At 48.9% G+C, this 20597-nt stretch overlaps 6 protein-coding genes across 6 annotated transcripts; 1 reads left to right on the top strand and 5 right to left on the bottom strand.

Annotated features, from left to right (window-relative positions):
* The first annotated feature begins 36 nt into the window (after positions 1 to 36).
* EJ05DRAFT_350144 (uncharacterized protein) lies at positions 37 to 445 on the top strand. Its single transcript, XM_033740994.1, has 3 exons — positions 37 to 153; positions 202 to 297; positions 362 to 445. The coding sequence occupies exons 1-3, from the start codon at positions 91 to 93 to the stop codon at positions 377 to 379; spliced, it is 177 nt and encodes a 58-aa protein (XP_033600845.1). The 5' UTR covers positions 37 to 90; the 3' UTR covers positions 380 to 445.
* On the bottom strand, positions 436 to 3982 carry EJ05DRAFT_475717 (uncharacterized protein). Its single transcript, XM_033743870.1, has one exon. It carries the CDS (start codon positions 3792 to 3794, stop codon positions 558 to 560), a length of 3237 nt encoding a protein of 1078 aa, XP_033600844.1. The 5' UTR covers positions 3795 to 3982; the 3' UTR covers positions 436 to 557.
* An 87-nt stretch (positions 3983 to 4069) lies between these two features.
* On the bottom strand, positions 4070 to 7501 carry EJ05DRAFT_451867 (intracellular protein transport protein). The gene is made up of 5 exons (XM_033742403.1): positions 7072 to 7501; positions 6970 to 7020; positions 6253 to 6921; positions 4403 to 6202; positions 4070 to 4344 (listed from the first exon to the last, which is right to left on the bottom strand). The coding sequence occupies exons 1-5, from the start codon at positions 7345 to 7347 to the stop codon at positions 4249 to 4251; spliced, it is 2892 nt and encodes a 963-aa protein (XP_033600843.1). The 5' UTR covers positions 7348 to 7501; the 3' UTR covers positions 4070 to 4248.
* Positions 7502 to 11432: 3931 nt separating this feature from the next.
* Positions 11433 to 12692, bottom strand: EJ05DRAFT_475714 (uncharacterized protein). Its single transcript, XM_033743869.1, has one exon. The coding sequence runs from the start codon at positions 12445 to 12447 to the stop codon at positions 11560 to 11562; it is 888 nt and encodes a 295-aa protein (XP_033600842.1). The 5' UTR covers positions 12448 to 12692; the 3' UTR covers positions 11433 to 11559.
* Positions 12693 to 15239: 2547 nt separating this feature from the next.
* EJ05DRAFT_499913 (uncharacterized protein) lies at positions 15240 to 15599 on the bottom strand (the record flags this gene model as incomplete). The annotated part of the gene is made up of 1 exon (XM_033746917.1): positions 15240 to 15599. The coding sequence occupies one exon, from the start codon at positions 15597 to 15599 to the stop codon at positions 15240 to 15242; it is 360 nt and encodes a 119-aa protein (XP_033600841.1).
* A 1429-nt stretch (positions 15600 to 17028) lies between these two features.
* Positions 17029 to 19103, bottom strand: EJ05DRAFT_531567 (longevity assurance proteins LAG1/LAC1). The gene is made up of 3 exons (XM_033749036.1): positions 18675 to 19103; positions 18309 to 18622; positions 17029 to 18236 (listed from the first exon to the last, which is right to left on the bottom strand). The coding sequence occupies exons 1-3, from the start codon at positions 18883 to 18885 to the stop codon at positions 17277 to 17279; spliced, it is 1485 nt and encodes a 494-aa protein (XP_033600840.1). The 5' UTR covers positions 18886 to 19103; the 3' UTR covers positions 17029 to 17276.
* Positions 19104 to 20597: the final 1494 nt, after the last annotated feature.

Here is a 20597-nt window from a genome sequence, read left to right as displayed (position 1 = left end):
ACCAATACACCGCTTTTGCGCCCGACTGCTTTCTACATCATGACTTCATCTTCGCTTTGAACAAGAACCACCTCATTTGAGCATTCAAGTATGCCTGGACGCACAAGGCCAGTCGACAGACTGGCATCCGCGTCTGTCAAATGTGCCAAAGAGGTTACTGCATCGATCCGAATTCACAGATCAAGAGGCTCACATAGGTAGGGCGCTGCGTACGGCAAATGTATTACCGCAGACTACAAGAACATACACAAGGATAAATGTCTCACGGAATTTTTGAAATTGAAGCAATGCTACACGGTAAGCTACTTTGTGCCTGATATTAACACTTTGCCATTATCATCGTACTAACAAACCTTCTCAGGCTGCATTAAAAAGATGAACTATTGCCTAGGTTTCGGGGCAAATGGTCTACATGGCATGGCGTTGATCTTTCAATCTAGGTGTCAGAATCAATGTCAGGATTTGTATCTATCTATCTATCTATCTTTCTTCATGATAGGTGTGAATAATTCAAGTCACAAGCTGGTACATTTACTTTTTCATTCATGCTAGTCGTCTCAAAGCCTGATAAGCCTTAGTAGAAAAGTAGCTTTCTGAATCTCGCCTTCCTCCTGCAAGATTACTTCTTCCTGTTTCTCGGGTATCTTTTCTTCGGCCTGTGTGGCCTGGAGTCTGTCAACAGGTCTTCGCAGCGCCTTTTCGAATAGAGACTTTTGATCTTCGAATGCTTGCTCGAGTCCGATGTTCTCAGGGTCCTTCAACACGCTGTACTCCATGCCAACATCGTCCGTCGCATTGAGACCAGCTTTTTTGCGAAGATCTTGCACACGTCGGATCATTTCACGAGCCAGGCCTTCTTGTGCCAATTCAGGATAGATGGCGGCATCTAGAATGACAAGTGCCTCACCGTCAGTGTTGAATTCCTGTGTCTTCGATGCTTCCGACTCCTTCAATCCGCGATGCACCACGAGATCTTCAGATGTGAGATCAATACCATCAACGGTAATCTTGCCGCTCTTCACGAACTCTTTAACGTCGTTGCTTGTCAAGCTCGGCAGGCCTTTCTTGACCTTTTGTGCATCTTTCTTTAGCTTCTTGCCTAGTATGGGCCAGTCGGCAGAAAGCGAATACTGGACATCATATTTGTCCTCGTCTGAAGAGAGAACGAGGTCCCGAATATTGAGCTCCTCTGTGATGTAACCTTCTAGTCCTTTAATATCGTCGAGATATTGTACATCTGCGTGGATGACGACAAGTGTCTTGAGAGGTGTTTTAAGACCAATGGCTCTCCTCTCACGACAGAGACGGCATAGATCGATGACAGTCTGCATACGACCAACGCGACGCTCGACAGCCACATCGAAGAGCTCTTGGCGAACTTCTGGATATGGCAGGAAATGCACGCTACGTGCGTCCTGGGCCTGCAGTTCTTGAGGTATGAAGGGTAGTAGACGGAGATATATGTTATCGGCAATGAAAGGTGTGAATGGGGCAAGACCACGAACCAAGGTGTATACTACTTCGAAAAGAGTGTTGAGAGCGTGCCGTGTATCTTCGGTGCCATTCTCGCCTTTGAGACGTTTGCGGTTGAATCGGATGTACCAGTTTGTCGTATTATCAATAAGTCCAAGAAGCTTTGGTACGACTGTGTAGAGACGATACGCAGCCATCTCTTCATTGACATACTTCAGTAAACTTTGACAACTGGCGAGGATCCATTTGTCAAAAACGTTCGTGTTGGTCTCCTCGGCCTTGGGATCGAAGACGAAATCTATATTCTCGATTTTCTTAAGGAGAGCAACCTGCTGGGCGAAAAACTGATAACTATTCCAGAGCGGAAGCAAGACTCGCGATACGATCTCCTTGACGCCAGTCTCCTTGAAGCGGAGTGTTTCTGCGCGAACAACTGGTGAATTGATGAGATACAGTCGAAGAGCATCAGAACCATAGTTGTTCATGATTAGGTTTGGATCGGGATAGTTCTTGAGTCGCTTCGACATCTTCTTACCATCTTCCGCCAGAACAATGCCGTTAACAACGCAATTCTTGAAAGGTAGCTTCCCAAAGAGATGAGTGCCCAGTACTGTGAGTGTGTAAAACCACCCCCTAGTCTGATCCAGACCTTCGGCGATGAAGTCTCCGGGGAATGACTTCTCAAATTGCTCCACGTTTTCAAAGGGGTAATGGGCCGAACAGTAAGGCATAGCGCCAGACTCGAACCAGCAGTCAAACACTTCATCAACTCTACGGAGAACCCCTTTCCCATTTTTGCTTGGGATAGTGATATCGTCCACTTTGTCGCGATGAAGGTCAGTAATCTCTCCTTGGTACCCGCTCAAAGTCTTTAGCTCCTCAATGCTGCCGATACAGACAACCTCTTTGAAATCTTCGCTCGCCCATAGCGGAAGTGGTGTTCCCCAATACCGGTTCCGAGAAACAGCCCAGTCTTTTGCACCAGCGATCCAATTTGAGAAACGCTTCTCCTGGACGAAGGAAGGCACCCAATGTGATCCTGCGACATTTTCAAGCATCTGGGGAACGATGTCCGGGATTTTGATGAACCAAGATGGAACGGCACGATATATCAACGGGGTGTCCGATCGCCAACAGTATGGGTAACTATGCATCAGCGTGCTGTCTACCAGAACTCTATCTTTGGCCTTCAGAGCTTTTAGGATCTCCTTATCAGCGGCCTTGACGCCCTTGCCGGCGAACTCCCCAACCTCAGATGTGAAGATACCACTGTCATCAACGGGATTCGGAGGTGGCCGGGACTCGGATACAACTCCGGCCTCCCATGCTACGCGGTAATCGTCCTCGCCGAATGCCGGTGCTTGATGAACTATTCCTACGCCACTGTCTGCAGTGACATAAGTATCGTTATACACTCGGAAACCTTTATCCTTGTATTCTTCATAGAAGAAATCGAATAGAGGCTCATACTGCCATCCAAGCATGTCTTTACCCTTGATCTTACTAATGATTTTAAACTTGGCCTTCTTTGGATCCTTATATATGGTCTTGAGAAGGGCTTCGAGTAAGACGTAATTCTTCTTCGTCTTTTCGTCATAAATCTTGACGTACTCGAAATCTGGGTGACAGCAAAGACCAGTGTGTGAGGGAAGCGTCCAAGGCGTAGTTGTCCATGCCAGGAGACATGTTTCTGGGTCGTTCACGAGAGGAAATGTCACCACTACTGCTGGGTCCTGCACATCCTTATAGTTTTGTTGGGCTTCGAAGTTACTCAGAGGAGTATTCAAGGCGGTAGAGTAGGGCATGACTTTGAATCCACGATAGACGGCGCCTTTCTTCCAGAGCTGGCTGAATACCCACCATTCTGACTCCATGAAGGAGGTGTTCATAGTCTTGTAGTCATTTTCAAAGTCGATCCAGCGACCTAAACGTTCAATGGTTTCTTTCCATTCCGAAGCGAATCTCATGACAATAGCTCTACATTCGGCATTGTACTTCGCGATTCCAAGTTTTTGTACCGCATCTTTGCCGCTCATCCCGAGCTTCTTGTCAATCTCATACTCAATTGGCACACCATGAGTATCCCACCCGAACCGACGCTCAACATATCTTCCATTCATGGACCAGTATCGGGGTATAATGTCTTTAATGGTGGAAGCTAAGAGATGGCCATAGTGGGGGAGGCCGGTCGCAAATGGAGGCCCATCATAGAAGGTATAAGGTGGGCGACCTTTCGATAGCTCGACTTGACGTTGAAAAGCATCAATCTCTCTCCAGTAAGCAAGGATGCGCTCTTCTTCCTTCGGGAAGTCGATGGACATGCTGGAGGCGACTGTCTCCCGCAAACGCGGAGCTCAGCAATATGGGAGGCGCTCGCGCGAATAGAGAGAAGTGAGAGGTTTGTAATACCTCAGTGTCGCTATGATGCCAGGGAACGTGTGGGGATTCTTCAGAGTTCGCGGCGTAGGTTCGTAGTGTCGTGTGTTTGTTGAGTGTGGTGGAAATTTGTCCATCCGGATAGCTTGTTAGGTAGTGGGGCAGCTCGGAGGGAGGGGTTTTCGTACAGTCATTTATGCCAAGCCAGGCCTACATGACTCGACTCGGCGCAACATGCTCCATCAGTGTATTGTTGAGCTACTGGCATCATATTCTGTTTGGTTTTTTCTAGCCATGCTTTGCCTATCCAGTATGACACATTGTGATTGACTATCAGAAACATGTTCTCCTGTGTGTAAAGTGATATTTCCGGGCTGGAGTCTAAATAGGTGTTTGAACCTAGTCAACATCACTCGGGTCTTCCTCTTCCTCCTCCTCATCGTCGTCCTCGTCCTCATCGTCCGAAATCTGCTCTCCCAATTCCTTTAAGCGAGCCTAGCGGCAGTGTCAGTAAAGCCAAAAGTGCAATAAATTACGGTAGGATGTTATTTACCTTGTCTTTTGTGCGCTTCTCTTCAATGTCAGCAAGAACCATGAGCATATCATCGAGTTCACCCTGTGCCTTGCTGCGGGCTTCCTCCTTATCCTTTGCAATCTGCTCGGCCTTCCGTATTTTCTCTTCCGCATCTTTCACTGCCCATATCTGGTCTTGTGACCTTGTACGTAATTGATCGTTCTCGCTCTTTCCTTTTTCGACTGAGGCTTCGAGCTGTACCTTGGCTTTCTTTAGATCATCAATCTGGTTATCTTTTTTTCTCAGGTCCGACTTGAGTGAAGTTATGATCGTTTGTGCCTCGGTATGTTCCTCTTTGCTTCGCTTAGCAAGTTGCTGTAACTCCTGGACGGCCTTTGAATTCTTGTTCTTCTCTTCGTTCGCCTTGCTGAGTTTCTGCTGCTGTTCATCCTTAGCTTGTTTCAGTGTTGTAATCTCATCTTGCAATGGTCGTTTCGCTTTTTCGACTGCCTCTGAACCCTCACGCTGCGACTTCTGGATTTGAACTTGCATCTGCTGCGTAGCCTGTTTGTACTGAGCCTCCATGTCTCTGATGACTCTTTCATGTGCCGCTTCCATTCTAGCCTGCTCTTGCTCTTGGCTCTTTTTGATGGCTTCTGTGAGGCTCTTGACCCTGTTGATCTCTGCAGTTGATGATTCCTGCGTTCTCTTATGATCAGCCCGTTCCTGGTTTAGCTTGCTTTCTATGGAAAGCAGGTCAGACTCAGTTTTCTGAAGAGCTTGGTTCTTTTCTTCGAGTTGACTTCTCAATACATCGACTAGGTCCCGATCAACGCCATTGTGCGTGATATGAACTTCCAACCCGGGATCACGGTCAATGGCGCGAGCTAAGCGACTGAAATTATCTTTGAGAAACTCCACAAAAGTAGTATCGAACAGTACTGTGGGCGTTCCATTTGAATCCTTCAACGTGCTCATTGGGAGCACTTCGAAGTCGCGAATCAGAGGATGTTTCCGTAGACCATTAACCGCCGATAAATACCGCTCCCTACCGAGACGCGAAGTCAGGACAGGTTGGAGGTCCCGTCTAGCGATTGGCGAATCCTTAGTAGAAAATTCATATATCGTTCCCAACAAGCACGCACACAGCCCCCGGCGGACGACATTATCAGGTGCTATTCGAGATGCTGTTTGAATCAAGGTTTGCAACGTGCTTCCCTCGTTGAGGAAATCGTCGACGGCTGGGGCAGCTTCGAAGAGCCAGCCTGAGAGTAACATCAAGTAAGCTACACACACGCGTTCGTTGTCGTTACTTTTTAGAGCAGTGACCATATGACCCGCGAGTGTCTGAATGTAGGTAACCACCTCTTCACCATTCTCAGCATTGCCTTCGACCACGTTCATAACAATGTTCTTAGCTTCCAAGTCGTCGTAGATGAGATGCAGAACTAGCACGGCTGCAAACCACACCCGATACGGATCTTTCGAAGCTGATGGACCACTGACTAAAGTACTCAATACATTAGCTGGCTCATATTCTCCAGATGTATGGCCGGACACAGCTCTTTGCAGGAAATGCAGCTTAATAGTATGGTGATTGTGGAAATAAGCCTTTATACATTCGCACGCAGCGAAACGAGCCCCAAAGAGACTGTTTGAAGTCGTTAATAGAGCTAATTCAAGCAATGCTTCGATGACGTAGAGTTTTGGAGTGACCACGGGCGATGCAGCACCATTAGTCGGGTGCTCATTCTCCATAATTGGAGTTACTTGGTATTGGCCAAAGCCTTCTTGAAGCCTAGCATTCCCACGTATAATGTCAGCGCAAGTATTCAGAGCCTAGAAGCTACACGTTAGATATCTACTATACAGAGGATTCTAGAACAAACCTCAGCGCGCGTAGCAAGAGTGCTAGACTTGTCGAAAGCGAGTTCCAGAACCTGTTGAGTGATACCATGCTTATGGAAAGCAAGTTGATTGGGTTGCGTGCTGATGCTTCCAGGGATAAGGAACAGTCGCATGATGGACAGCAGCCCCCATACATTTTTGCTACTTTCAGGACTCATCCATTCGCCCTCGGGACTGAGGGACAACGACGAGGTTTTCTTTTTAGGTCCACCGGGGAGAATCGAGGACAGTTGTGCAATGCCTCCAGACTCGCGAAATAAAGACTGATTTGCAGTGTTATCACGTATCAAATTATGCAGAAGTGTCAGGCAGTCTTGAACCACGATTCCTCCTTGTAATAAGGATCCATCAGCTTCCATCAGAGCAAATATCCTGTCAAATGCATTCTCAAACGCGACCAGCTTTTGAAGCTCAGGTGAAGTCTCCGTTAGGCCACATAGTAGCCGTAAGCCGGTATTGCGTATACCATCTCGAGGATCATCTAAGGTCGCGACGAGCCGTGTAGTACCCAATGGTGCTGTCAATATGGATTCCTGGGTCCTTTCCTCGCGTGAGGTAAAGATGGCTTGGAGGAGTCTTAGAGAGTAAAAGCGGGAGTAGAAATCAGGTTTATCGAGGAGATCAAGGAGTATCGTGGTGTTGTCTTGTCGCTAACATAAGCTCAGCACTAGCCATAGTGATTGGTGAGATCTATATACCTGAGAGAACTCGTCGGCAAGCCAAAGTGCTATGTCTTCTGAAGCTTCGAGCTACACCCACAATCATTTTCCGAGCTTCAAATTCATTTCCAATCAACATACACTTGTCTCACTAGGCTCAAAGAGAGCTAACAGTGTCTCAAGGACTACTTTCGTAGTATCTATGTCCTCCGAGTCTTTGACTAAACATCCTATCAGTGGCCGGAGTGCGTCGGACGCGACTGAGGCAGGATAATCTTTCGCAAAGCTGCGTAGGCCAAGGATTGCGGCACGTCGGTCTTCCAAAAGGGTACCATTCGTGAGGCGACCGCTCAGTGTACTGATCGTATCGGTAGCAGTCTGCTTCGCCGGAGCTTGAGCTTCGAGCATACGCAACATGGCTGCTCGTGAGTAAAATGAGGAATTATGCGATCATAATTGAATGACAACACCCGAGGGGTTGAAAGTATCGCCTGAAACAGAGAGCAAAAGGTCTCCTGTGTGATACGTCCGCACAGTCTAGAGGACTAGACTCTTCCTGCGCATAAATCGTTACCGATGTTGTACTCAAATGCGATATACGTTGTACCCATACTGTGCCGTTTTCCCGATGTAATTCCGGTAGGGCTGAAAGCTTGAGATCATATTACTCTTCGTGGAGGCAGCGACGCATTCCGCGGTCAGCATCTTTCAGACCGACGCGCATCTTCGCAACCTTTCACCGTCTCTTCAAACCAACGCCCTTTGCGACGCTCATACTGTTGCTCATGTATATACAGTGATCGTCCGGACAACCACCCTCTCCAACGACACCGTCCGAGCTGCCAAGTTTCCTTCGGAGGTGCTCCGCTTCAATCTTACAATCAACCTTGACCTTACACAAGGCGTGACCCCCTTCCAAGACCCATCATGGGTGTTCCAGCGCTTTTCCGATGGCTTTCTCAGAAGTATCCCAAGATCATTTCGCCCGTTCTCGAAGAGTCTCCAGAAGAGATAGATGGAGTCCAGATACCTGTGGACTACAATGGACCGAATATCAATGGCGAGATCGACAACCTTTACCTCGATATGAATGGTATCGTTCATCCTTGTTCCCATCCGGAGGACAAAGCTCCGCCAGAGACCGAGGAAGAGATGATGCTGGAGATCTTCAAGTATACTGAGCGTGTCGTTCGCATGGCGCGCCCACGCAAAATCCTCATGATGGCCGTTGGTATGTCTCTAAATAGCGACATCACTCTCTAATAAAATCATACTTACTTCGATGTAGATGGTGTAGCCCCACGCGCTAAGATGAATCAGCAGCGCGCGCGACGCTTTAGATCAGCCCAAGAAGCGCAAGAGAAGGATGAGGAGAAGCAAGAGTTCATGAAGTTACTTAAGTCTCAGAAAGGGGAAGGTGCAGCCAACGACTTCATCAACGAGCAGATAGTCAAGAAGACATGGGACAGTAATTCTATCACGCCGGGTACACCCTTCATGGAAATACTAGCACTCAGTCTCAGGTATTGGGTCGCCTACAAGCTTAACGAGGATCCGTCATGGGCAAAGGTAGGAAGTAAACTTGCACACGACGAAGCTTGGCTGACCGGGGATAGCTCAAAATCATCATATCTGATGCTACAGTCCCTGGAGAAGGTGAACACAAAATCATGGAATTCATCCGCTCCCAGAGACGTTCTCCCGACCACGATCCGAACACTAGTCACTGTATATACGGTCTTGTGAGTTGACATAAAACCCTCGAGAAATTTGGTGTCTAATTACACAGGACGCCGATCTCATCATGCTTGGGCTCGCCACTCATGAGCCTCATTTCAAGGTCCTTCGTGAAGATGTTTTTGCGGATGAGAAGAAACCACGGCTTTGCAAACTTTGTGGACAGCCCGGCCACTACGCTGATCAATGCAGAGGTGAGATCAAAGTGAAGGCTGGAGAATTTGATGAGAAGCAACAAGCTGGGCCGAAACCATTCATCTGGCTTCATGTCTCAATTCTTCGCGAATATCTCGCTATTGAAATGAATGTACCTGGTCAACCTTTCGCCTTTGACCTTGAACGAGCCCTAGATGATTGGGTTTTCATGTGTTTCTTCGTTGGTAATGACTTCCTACCACACTTACCTAGTCTTGATATTAGGGAGCAAGGCATCGATACTCTCATCAAGATATGGCGCAAAAGTCTGCCGCAGATGGGTGGTTATGTGACAAAGGATGGCCATGTCGACCTTAGCCGCGCACAACTCATATTATCAGGCCTTGCGGAGCAAGAGAACGATATTTTCAAGCGTCGTCGTGATGACGCTTTACAGAAAGAAGAGAAGGACCGACAGAGAGCAGAACGTAATGCCTGGCGAAGTGGTCGCGGCCGAGGCGGTGGTGGTGGTGGCCAACCTAACAAGCGTCCTAGGAATGCAGAGCCGGATTTTGGGAACATGCCCTTCTTCGAGCCAAAGGATGCCCATGCTGCTAGCAACAAAGATTTGACCCACGACATATTCGTGAACCGCAAAACTTCACATCAAGCTAATAATGACAACAAGAGCGCCGCTGCTGCCTTGAAAGCGAGGTTACTCGGTCAAGCGCCACCGTCAGACACAAGCAGCTTAGATCATAATGGATCTTCAAAGGATGATGGGAGTGTCACTCACGATGCGACTAAATTGCAGCTCAATCTTTCAGGAGCGACCAAACGTAAGGCGGACCTGATCACTGACGATGACTCCGGTACTCCTGGTCGCAACTCGCCAGTGCCTACACCGCAGAAGAAAGATCCTAGCGACCCGGCACCTGATACTGTCATGCTCTGGGAAGACGGATATGCTGATCGATATTACGAGCAGAAGTTCAAAGCTGACCCCAAGGATATCGAGTTCCGTCACAGAGTCGCGCGCGACTACATGGAAGGGCTGTGTTGGGTCCTGCGATACTACTTTCAAGGGTGTGCCTCGTGGACATGGTACTATCCACATCACTATGCCCCCTTTGCTGCCGACTTCGTTGGTATTGAACAGATGGAGTTCAACTTCGAACTCGGGGCACCGTTTCACCCATTCGAGCAGCTCATGGGCGTGCTACCTGCGGCATCAAGACATGCTATTCCTGAGCCGTTTCATGACTTGATGACGAATCCTGAGAGCGAGATTATCGACTTCTATCCTGAGGAGTTTGAGCTTGATATGAACGGGAAGCAACAGTTGTGGAAAGCAGTGATCCTTCTCCCCTTTATCGATGAAAAGCGCCTCTTAGCAGCCATGAAGAAGGTGTATCCTCGACTCAGTGCCGATGAGCACGCACGTAACGAATTCGGCAGAGAAGCTCTGTATTTCTCAACTCGCCATCCGCTCTACAACGATGTTGTTGAGAAATTCTATTCTAAGAAGGCTACCGAAACCAAATTCAAAATGAACACTAAAGTCAGTGAAGGCTTGGCTGGCAAGCTTGTAAAGAACGACAGCTATCTGCCGGGAAGCTCCCTGTCATTTCCTCTGGATTCATCGCGGATGCCGGACATTGACGACGATCAGTCCGTCACTGCTTATTATGTCATGCCGAAGTCCTCCAATGTCCATAAATCTATGCTACTCCGGGGTCTCAAAATGCCCAAGCCTGTTCTCAACGACGACGATGTTCGAATGACAATCAGCCAGGCCCAGAGAGGCGGAAGAGGTGGATTCCGGGGTGGACGCGGTGGATTCCGTGGCAATGATCGCGGTTATCACTCCCACAATGATCGCGGAGGCTACTCCAATGGCAATCAGAACGGACGTGGCGGCTTTGGCAACAATCGCAATTCATACCCTTCCAAAGAACAAAACTTTAATCCCCAGAACCCTTTCTCCTCGTTCATCAACCCGAGCTTTCAACCTCCCCCGCCCCACGTGGCAGCTCAGATGGGATTTCCGATGCCACCATTTCCGGGTGGATTCCCACCCCCACCTCCGGGAGCGGCCTTTCCACAGATGCCTCCGTCTAACGGCTATGCAGGCTCCGGAGGCCGTGGAGGTCAAGGGTATAACTACCATAATGCGAGTTATGATAATCGCAGGGATGATACGTACAGACCAAATGATGGGCACCGAAGCGGTGATGGATATCGCCAGAACGGCGGAAATCGCAATGATGCGTACAGGCCCAATGGCAACCACCGAAGCAACAATGGATATCGAGGTAACGATAATCAGGGAAGGTATGATGGCTACAAACGATACTAGTAAGGGGAAAAGTTATGTTGTGCAGCTCGTATGATGCTGCTGGACTACGCAGGCGTCTATGGTGTCGAATGGTTGAAGAAGCATTTCCGGCGTCCGGATCTTGTAGTTTGCATACATGGTCATCAATGACGTCTTCCTGGTAGACTCGTCATGCGAGTTTCAACGGGCAATCGAGGATGAATCTTGAGCTATCTCGGTTCAGCGGTTGATAAAACACGACCCATGATCATAGCACAAGCTTATTTGCAGCTGCCCTCAGCGGCTTGTACAGAAAGATGTGCATAGTCTGAGATTAGAGATAATACCAAAAATTAAGTTTAAAATAAACGTTTCTCGGCTCATGTGCTATGCTGTTGTACAGACCGGCACCAGTGAACAAACCTACACTACAACAACCTTCACCTTTTAGTCGGACGTTGTGATCCCAGCCCCATCACTGGCGCATCTTTCCCGCTCTGCCACTCCGTTCCCAGCTCCTGCACGGAAGATGAATCCAGCTCCCTGAAAACATTTGAATCAAGTTCTACCACACTCTTGTCTGCAAGCTCAGACAGAGAGTTTATAGCCACTCCACTATGTCCGATCGCTGATCCGCCTGCCTGGGCTTTATAATCTCTACTAAGCTGTCTCCTAGTTCTGGCTCTCCAGAGAATGAATACACCAAGACAGAGCAGAAAAACAGCAGAGGCCGCAGCGATGCCGATGCCTACTTTGGCGCCTCGCGAGAGTAAACTTGCGCTGGACAACGGATCCTCTGCGGTTGATGAAGGCGCAGAGAGTACTGTTGGAGTACTCGTTGTCGACAGTGCCGTCGGAATACTCGTTCTCGCCAGCCTCGTCTCACTCGACAGGGCCAGGGTCAGGGGTACAGTCGCTACCGCGGCGCCAAAAACAGTCGCGATCCACCGCACGCTCTCCGCCCGCGTCTCATCCTCACAGCAGCTATCGTCCGTCCCACAGCACCATTTCGTGCTGTTGCTCCAGCTCGACCCGCACGGATGCACCGGGTAGATGCCCGGCACGTTGAGGTTGGTGTAGAGCGCGGTGCAGTTCAGCTCGAGACAGCCCGCGCCGGTCGGGTCGCTGCACGGGTCTTTCCAGTACTCGAAGATGCCGGTGGTGGGGTTATTGTAACCGCAGAGGCCGTTTTGTAGGCAGACGTCGATGCCGTTTGGGTAGGTGGTGTTCAGTGCGCAGCAGTTGTTGGCCGCGGCGGGCGAGCGCTCGCCGCAGCGGAGCCAGAGGTCGGGCATGCTTCCGCCGTCGGAGTAGCATGCTTCGGCCATGGCTGGTGATTAGATAGGAGGATGGAAGAGGAGTTTCGGTGTGGTGCTGAGGGTGTTGGGCGCGAGTGGGAGTCTTAAAGATGTTGTGTAGAGACTGGATGTAGCGCTCTTGGGCGCTCGGGAGAAGGCAATCTGACCAACATCGCTGGTATCCCTGGATTTCAGGGGGTGGGTTGGTTGGTATGCTGTCATATCGTCTGACTTGCTTCTCAAACCTACCAGACCTTGCATTCCAAGAAAGCTCTCGATACTGTTTTGTCCACATTTTCACAGACTGATGTCCAAGATAGGCTTTATATGACACAGTAGGGGGCGGTAGGGGGCGCAGCGGGTGCAAGGTCCTGGCTTACCTTGTCCGCTCAGCAGCTGAAATCAGACTATCTTGGGACTGTATTGTATATTTCGTTGAAGATCTTGGCGAATATCTGGTTTTTCAGTACACTTGATGGTTGTTTTGAGCTCGACGTTTCAGAGCATTTGAACATTGATTCTCCTTTCAACGAGTATCGCTATTCCGCCACATGAAGAGTGGTCTTTCCAGATTATGTTGTGAGTACGAACAATGTCATATCGATCGTTATCTGCAATGCACATGTCGATTTACATATTGTCAGTTCCCTTGTGCGCGATCCCGTGATTTCGAGTACCACCTTCCGTCTCCAGGGCGTCCTCATCACTCTATATTTCGTGACTCTCATTCTTCTCTTTTCCGTCCATCCCAGTTGCATCTTTATACTCATGACCCGTCTTTGTCGACGGTGAAATGTCCCACGAAATACACCCCTCGCACCTGGTAGCCTTCTTCTATCTACTCTCGTGTCCGACCATTAATCTATAGGTATAGAATTATTAGTTAGGTGGATAGATAGAGGCTGTTATTACTCGCCCCATGTCTGCGATGGAAGCACTTCATTGTGACTTTAATGAGCCGGCAACACTTGCAGCATGTCCACCACTCGTTCTCGGGCGGATCACGCCGGGAAGTCGGTATAAACTTTTCCGACTTGTGCTTTATCCAGACCATATTCTATCCGAGTAGCCGGGAGAATAGGCGTTGGGTAGCATCTAGAATATGCACTTTGCCAGACTCCATGTAAGGGGCAGTTGGGTATAGTAGGAAGGAGCATGAGGGGAGAAGAACTGAGTAGTAAGGAACGAATATATATGCAAATAACAGGAGTTCGTGAATGGAAGCAGCATGAACTATATGGCTTATATCATACGGATAGTATGCGGAGATAAAACCCATGCTGGTATCTGTGACAACGGCCACATCACCTAGCCATTCTCGATACCGGACGTATCAGGGAGTCATACACCTCTCTCTTCCAAGCCTATATCTACGGGATAGACTCAAACATTGTATATCACAGTGCACCACCACCACAGCAACAACATACAATCCCATCATCTCAACATCTAATATTCAATATATCTCTATACCGAGCCCCCATTCCAAGCACATCCGAGCGAACAAATCTACCACTCCATTGTGCAAAGCCCCCTGCATCCATGCCCTACAATCTGGGACAAAGGTAGCATTCCGCGTGCTGGCATGCCTGACAGACCTGCGTGTACCAATTAGTCGTCCAGCACACATGGCAGTCCCAGCCGTAGTTCTCGGATGGTTCGTTCTTGGCATCGACTTGATTTGGTGTGGAGTTGATCATCCTGGAGGATCGAAGGGTGATTGTTGATGGTTGTTGATGGTTGTTTTCTTTGTCGAATTCGGCGTGTGAGTAGAATTGTTCAGGTGTTTATCGAAGTTGCTGTGGCATGGAGAAGAAGAAGAAAAAGATTTTTGCATCGAAATGGTGGATGTATATATAGTACTAATGTATGTTGTTAAGGATGTGATGCGTTGACGCAGAGGCGGGTATTAGTATGTGTAACGGTCGTGCTCCAACAGTGCATGTAAATACATGTAAGAAGTCACAGAGTATGGAGTAGCAGTGTATATATTCTGATTCGTAAGGCTTTGCGTAGTGAACGTTCCAAAGTATCTTACTGCTAACCTCCTGAGCGGATCTTGAACGATGAAGTCATGGTATAGATGTTGCGGTATAGATGTTGCGGTATAGATGTTGCTGATCAGTTCGAGAATGGGAGAAGAGTGTAGAAGCGAGAGAGCTATGACATGTTCGTTATGGAGCTGTGGTCATGTTACAAAGTCGAAATAAGATACTCACTAATAGATCCAGACAGGGATTGAAGATACGCAGAGGAGAATGAAGATGCTGCCCTTCTCTTGTGTGTACAATCATTTGGTCATCAGGAAGGCAATAACCAGCGATTCATGAATGACAAGGCAAAGTAAAGTGGACTTGAGCAAATGAGGTAAGATTGGGTTCGGGACGCTGTATACAGGAAGACATGCATCGACAAGAACATCAAGAACGTCATGAGAATAGGCATAGATCTATTCTAACAAACAGGCTCAAAGCTCAGTGACTCTAGACTGGCTATTTGCCTGCACATCTGCCTGCCCCAGAACAAGAGCCATATTCGACTACGTCAACAACGCAAATGCCATCTCGAGACAACAACCTTCAACCTACTCTACCACGCCTCCATATCCCAGCCTCGTAACACAATCAAAGAACAGCAATACTCGCCAGCTCGACTCCCGACAACACAACCCACCATCCCCAAGCACCCCAAACCCCTATTCAAACCCCCCAACCCCTCCAAGCCCAAACCCTCATCTCCACACTCCCTAAATCCCAATTAGCACTATTCTACACAATCCCACAATCCCACTCACCCACTCACCTACCAACTCACAACACCAATCAAAAACATGCCAAACACCGCTCAGACCCACAAGCGTCACACACCCCACCCTCACTATCCAGCGCGCCGCATGCGAAACAGTCCCACGTGACTCTGTTGCTGGATCCATCAGGCTCAGTCTCTTCTTCCTCCTCGTCCTCCTCGTCCTCCTCCTCCTCCTCGTCCTCCTCCTCCGAAGAGGAAGAAGATGCATCAGGCTCCGAGGATGAAGAAGAAGAAGATGCAGAGTTAGGCAGAGAGCTGTCTGACTTGTTGTCTGGTGTGTTTTGAGCAGCTGATGACGACGATTGGGGGTCCGCGGGATTGGGAGATGGTTTGGAGCGGTGGGCGAGGGTGAGGCTGGTGGGTTGGAGGGACATTGTTGCGTTGTTGTGGTGTGGTGTGGTTGGGATGGATTGGGGTGTGTTTGTGTTTGTGTTTGTGTTGTTGAGAGGAAGAGGAGAAGGGAAAGAAGGGGGAGAGACAGAGCGACGATGTAGGTTAGATAATGAATCAGAGAGTAGCTACCACACTCTTCACAATGTTAAATATTGTGTAATCACACGATCCCACCGGTCCGCCGAAAGACGTGTCTCGCGCCAGTGAGCCAGTCAGGGGAGGGGAAGGGAGTGTATAGCGTGTCGTGCAAAAGAGGGAAACAAAGTGTTCAAACCGGAGCGTTGCTTGCAAGGGGATCGGTATCTTTGACAGAGGGGACAACGAGCGGTGTGTGTTTTATGACAGGTGATGCTGGTGGTAATAGCAGCCAATAAATCTAGAATCTTCAAACAGAGGACAAATATAGGTCACAGTTCGATTATGCTGTACGGCGGTGAGGGAAAAGGGGGTAACGGTGGTTTTATATCGAGAAGGGAAGGAGATGTTGGTTTCGATTGTACGCGACAAAGGACATTGTTTAGCAATTGTGAAGATATGAGAGGATGTGTTGAGTGTTCATTGACTTCACAGTGTCGTTGGAAGTAAAAGGGGTTAGTTATTGGGTAGCTATTTTTAAGGAGGTCCGGAATGCTGATGGCTATGTATAGAATTGGACTTGTTGTAATCATGTCATTCGTTTTAGATTGCTTGCACTATGAACTTATCAGTACGGTTGCTTGAACAATTTTCTGGGTCCTTGAACGTCTTGTCGTACCTCCCCAGTCCAGTCCCTTTCGATATCCCAATGTGCATGTCTGCCGGGAATGTATGTTCAAAGGGGAACTCCGAACCCCAACCATGTGCTCAACGCTCCAAAAACGTGCTCTTACGCAGAACTTTGTAAGACTCATTTCCTTTTGCTCTCCAAAAGCATACTTGCCTACCACACTACCCAAGCTAGGGAAACAACACACTTTGAATATCAACAAATCCCCAGACCAAAACAAGAAAATCCCAGACCACCAACCAGCTTTACACCACTACATACAACCAGTCCATTAACCTCCAACTCAACACCTTACTATCCGCACATACACCATCAGCATAACTGATAATTCAAACACGGTATAGTTGCTGCATGCAGTAGTCCGCGACAAGTTTCGTATTTTATGCGAAAAAAAAAACAGGTGGCCCCTCTGCTTGACTGACACTGTTTGTGTCCCCCACTAGTGGCACTGCTGAAGGAGGGGAGGGGGGGGGATCACGCTACAGTCACGTTGAATTATCGAGTTTTCAGCAGTGCGGTGGAAGGTTGTTGTGGCAGTAACGAATTGAGTTTGGAGCGAGCGGGATGGCTGAGTGGTGGATGGATGGATGAATCATGCAGCACAAAAACACACGGGGAGCCTTTACACACCATGAGCAAAACACATGCATATCTCTTCATATCTCGTCATGTTCGAAAAGTAGTGTGCGTGTGTGTGTGCAAGAAAGCTGGTCTAATCCGATTCGTGGGTATTCTTACGTTCCATAGCGCAGAGAGAGAGAGAAAAAACCTTAGTACGCAAACAATGCTGATGATATGGTAAGCGTTGACGGAAGTCGAGCGATCTTCCCCCCCAAAGACACACTCCCAATTATCAAACCCCGCCATTTCAACGCCATCTATCGTAATGTAATCATGACGGCTTGTCACAACCAATTCTACCAAGAAGCTCCTTGTGGTCCCCATGTCCGGGTATACTGATACCGCTAGATCGCGAACTCCCGCTTTTGTTCCCATTGCGCCGATACCCTTTGACTCCGGAGCCTTTACTTGGACTACCTTGCCGAGTGAAATGCAGACCTTCAACGCCAACTTCCTCCTCTAGTGGTAATTGCACCATGCCGTTCAGGTGGTGAGCCTCCAAGTCTTCGTCAACATCGAAATCTTCTTCTTCCTCGTCTTCGCCTTCATCATCGCTTCGTACATCATCTGCACCTTGCCCCGTAACGACTTTGTACGCGACTTTGATGATCATATAGAACCATATCAGTGTCACGACCTGGAGAGCCAGGAGGAAGGCAAGGAAGTTTGACTGTATGCGCTTGTTGAAGCAAACAGGGGCTCCAGGGTCTCTAAAAGATTGCAGAATGTGCGTCATGATACCACTTTCTTCAGTCTCAGCAAGCTTCTCTCCTGTAACAGAGTCGTAGCAGCCGTACGGCATAACTTCGGGCACATGAACGTAGGTGGAATAGCACACGGCGAGGTAAAGGACATGTCTCGCAACGAACCAAGCTACGATGAAGAGGCCGAACATGACGTCGCAGGCGACGCTGAATCCAAGATATTTGAGGTCCTTGGCAGTGGAGAGGAATATGTCGACAACGTCCATCAGACACAAGATGACAATTCCAACTTTGGTCTGGTAGTAGGAGTAGCTCATAGAGATCAAGCCACATGTGATGATGTGATGTATGAACATCTGGTGGTAATCCTTGCGGCGCTCTTCAATATTCACAACAATGATCATGTGGAAGTAGAAAGCGAACTGAACCAGATAGTAGAACTTGACGAGGCCGGTCATTGTGCGAGTAGGGAAGTCGGCCCACATGGCTCGTAGGTCGAGCCAGAAACTGGAGTTGTACATGATATACTGTAGCATGTTAGCGGCTGCATGGATTATCAAGATCTTTTTTCTTTTGCGCAAATGTTACTGTAAACATACCATTCCGAAGAGCCATACAGGAAGGTAATATACTAGAAGCCAGGCTTGCTCCGCGAACCGGACCCTTGCACGTTTCGAACGAATGCCACCAAAATTGGCAAGCGGCTTCAGTACATAGTCCATGACGGCAACTCTAAGACCGGTGAAGATGATGGTCCAGAGAAAAACAAAGGGCATGTCGTCCCATCCTTGTGTGTAGAGGCCGGTGGAAGGGTCGCGGTACGAGAGCTCAAAAAATGTGCGAGTGCGCCGCCGAGCACGAGGGAAGCATATATGTGCGAGTGATAGGAGAAGGATTAGGTTTATGGATATGCCTGATTCTCTTGTCAGTATTGGGTTCAAAAGTATCTGTACAATCTGGCTTGCCTATCTGGTGTTCGACAATGTGGGCGCACAGAAAAGCCAGTAAACTGTCGTCTTTCGGCTTCTTGCTTGGCATTCTGCGTGCCTTTGGGACCATACAGAGCTTCTTCGAGGGACTTGAGGTGTTCTGTTCGGAGCACTGGGCAGACATTGAGTCGAGGTCCGAGAAGGACACGTCTCTGGCGGCCAATTGAGCAGGATCAGTAGGAGGCATGGCCAGAAAAATCGCAGCACTTTTAGGGGGGTAACTAGCTCAGGAACGACTAGACATTGGCGGGCGAGAGTGATTGAGCAAGGCACAATAACGAGCGACGAGGAGGCGATGGCGAGGTGGTAGGAGGAGCAGACAATGCGGAGGGGAGGGGAAACGAAGGAGACAACAAGATTGAAGCTGGGCGGTGAGAGGGTTGAAGATAGGGACCAGAAGCAAGGCGAGGATTATTTTGGCAGTGCAGCTGTTGGAGGTGTTTTTCTGTGGGGATCGTCAGTGGTGGTCAGGGCCGTCAGGCTGCAAGGAGGCAACTTTTGGGGGGGAGCTGTATGCCCATGTTGCGCCCTGAGAGTGCCTGAGAAATGCCTGAGTGCCTGCCCCTGATAAGGCAAAAGGGCAGCACAAACGCTAGAGCTTGGGGGGCTTGAGCTGCCGACAGATTGATTGACATGGGGGGCTATCATGGGCTATTAGGGGCTATTATGGGCTGTCAGGGCCATCTTAACCGCGGCTCCCTGGGGGTTGGGCGGGGCAGCTCCGACAGGCAGGACAGGCAGGGGGACGCCCTTTTTCACTGCGACAGCGGCTGTGACAGCTTGGTCGGTCCCCCCACAATTCTAGCCGGAACACTGCGTATAATAAGTCACGACCACCCTATCTCTCGTACTAGGCGTCGTTCCCTCGGCGAAGGCGGGACCGCACCAATCATTCACCTCGCATCACCATCGTGGGGTCTTTCAGCTTCACGCTCCAGGCCTGGACCAAGCAATGACCATCTCCGACATCCTTCTCTGCTTCAAGCTTGTTGGACGCGACGAGTAACAATTGAGGACTCGCACCCTCATCTTCACCAGTGTCCTCTTCGACCTGGAGACAACGCAAGGGGAGTTTTGCTGCTGTGCCTAACGCTGAAGTCGATACCTACCATGTCATCAAGAACGATTGAAGCAGGTCCAGCATCACGACAAGGGTTCAAGAATTTTTCGCTGTGCGCATCATCACAGCTTTGAAGCATGCAACAAGAGGCACATTGTAGTGATATATGATTCTCCGACATGTGCATCACATCACTAAAGTTACAACACAACGAGGGAACACAGCCGAGATGACATAGTTCCGTGCCGGGTCAAGCTTCCAGTATTCCTTCTGGTTGATCACGCTGACATGAAACTGATATATGATTAGCATGAGAGCAAATGCTGATTCACTACTTGAACACTGCGAGTCCGGGCAAAGCTCCTAGCAGATCTAAGCTTTCATACATGATAGCTCCTTACCCAGTATATCATGAGTTCGGATGCATTAGACTTCCCCGGTCTACCACCATTTCCAACTGATGTGCCAACAGCACCCCTGTTGCGATTATCATTAGAGAAACTCCGTAATGGAGAGGAGCAGGAGCTGGACAGATTATGGAAAGCATGTTGTGAAGTTGGATTCTTCTACCTGGATATCCGAGATGCGAAAGGACATCTTCCATCATCATCTTCCATCATCATCTTCCATCATCATCATCATCGAACAAATTGGCTGTAACAAATAACCACAGGTCCAATGCTATGGTCGACGACCTCGAAAGCACCAAGTTCGATGGAAACACATTCCCCAAAGACGCATACAGCCTCTTCGACGTCCCCGAGGACTTCTACGCCCTCCCAACCCAACAGAAGAAAAGGTCTAATACGAAATGTAGACTCGAGTCTTGTCTAGAGCAA

This window comes from Pseudovirgaria hyperparasitica (genome assembly GCF_010093815.1).
Source record: "Pseudovirgaria hyperparasitica strain CBS 121739 unplaced genomic scaffold EJ05scaffold_7, whole genome shotgun sequence".
NCBI lineage: Eukaryota > Fungi > Ascomycota > Dothideomycetes > Acrospermales > Acrospermaceae > Pseudovirgaria > Pseudovirgaria hyperparasitica.
Note: the sequence above shows the minus strand (reverse complement) of the source record. Positions and strands in the feature narration are given on the sequence as shown.

Bases quoted from the DNA above. Each gene is read 5' to 3' on its own strand.
- EJ05DRAFT_451867 (XM_033742403.1), bottom strand. From the start codon at position 7,347: ATGTTGCGTATGCTCGAAGCTCAAGCTCCGGCGAAGCAGACTGCTACC. The intron at 6,922-6,969 runs GTATATAGATCT...AGCTTATGTTAG, and splicing joins TTGCCGACGAGTTCTCTCAG to CGACAAGACAACACCACGAT. The intron at 6,203-6,252 runs GTTTGTTCTAGA...TGTAGCTTCTAG, and splicing joins CTCTTGCTACGCGCGCTGAG to GCTCTGAATACTTGCGCTGA.
- EJ05DRAFT_475717 (XM_033743870.1), bottom strand. From the start codon at position 3,794: ATGTCCATCGACTTCCCGAAGGAAGAAGAGCGCATCCTTGCTTACTGG.
- EJ05DRAFT_350144 (XM_033740994.1), top strand. From the start codon at position 91: ATGCCTGGACGCACAAGGCCAGTCGACAGACTGGCATCCGCGTCTGTC. The intron at 154-201 runs GTTACTGCATCG...TCACATAGGTAG, and splicing joins CTGTCAAATGTGCCAAAGAG to GGCGCTGCGTACGGCAAATG.
- EJ05DRAFT_475714 (XM_033743869.1), bottom strand. From the start codon at position 12,447: ATGGCCGAAGCATGCTACTCCGACGGCGGAAGCATGCCCGACCTCTGG.
- EJ05DRAFT_531567 (XM_033749036.1), bottom strand. From the start codon at position 18,885: ATGCCTCCTACTGATCCTGCTCAATTGGCCGCCAGAGACGTGTCCTTC. The intron at 18,623-18,674 runs GCAAGCCAGATT...CAAGAGAATCAG, and splicing joins CATTGTCGAACACCAGATAG to GCATATCCATAAACCTAATC. The intron at 18,237-18,308 runs GTATGTTTACAG...AACATGCTACAG, and splicing joins CTGTATGGCTCTTCGGAATG to TATATCATGTACAACTCCAG.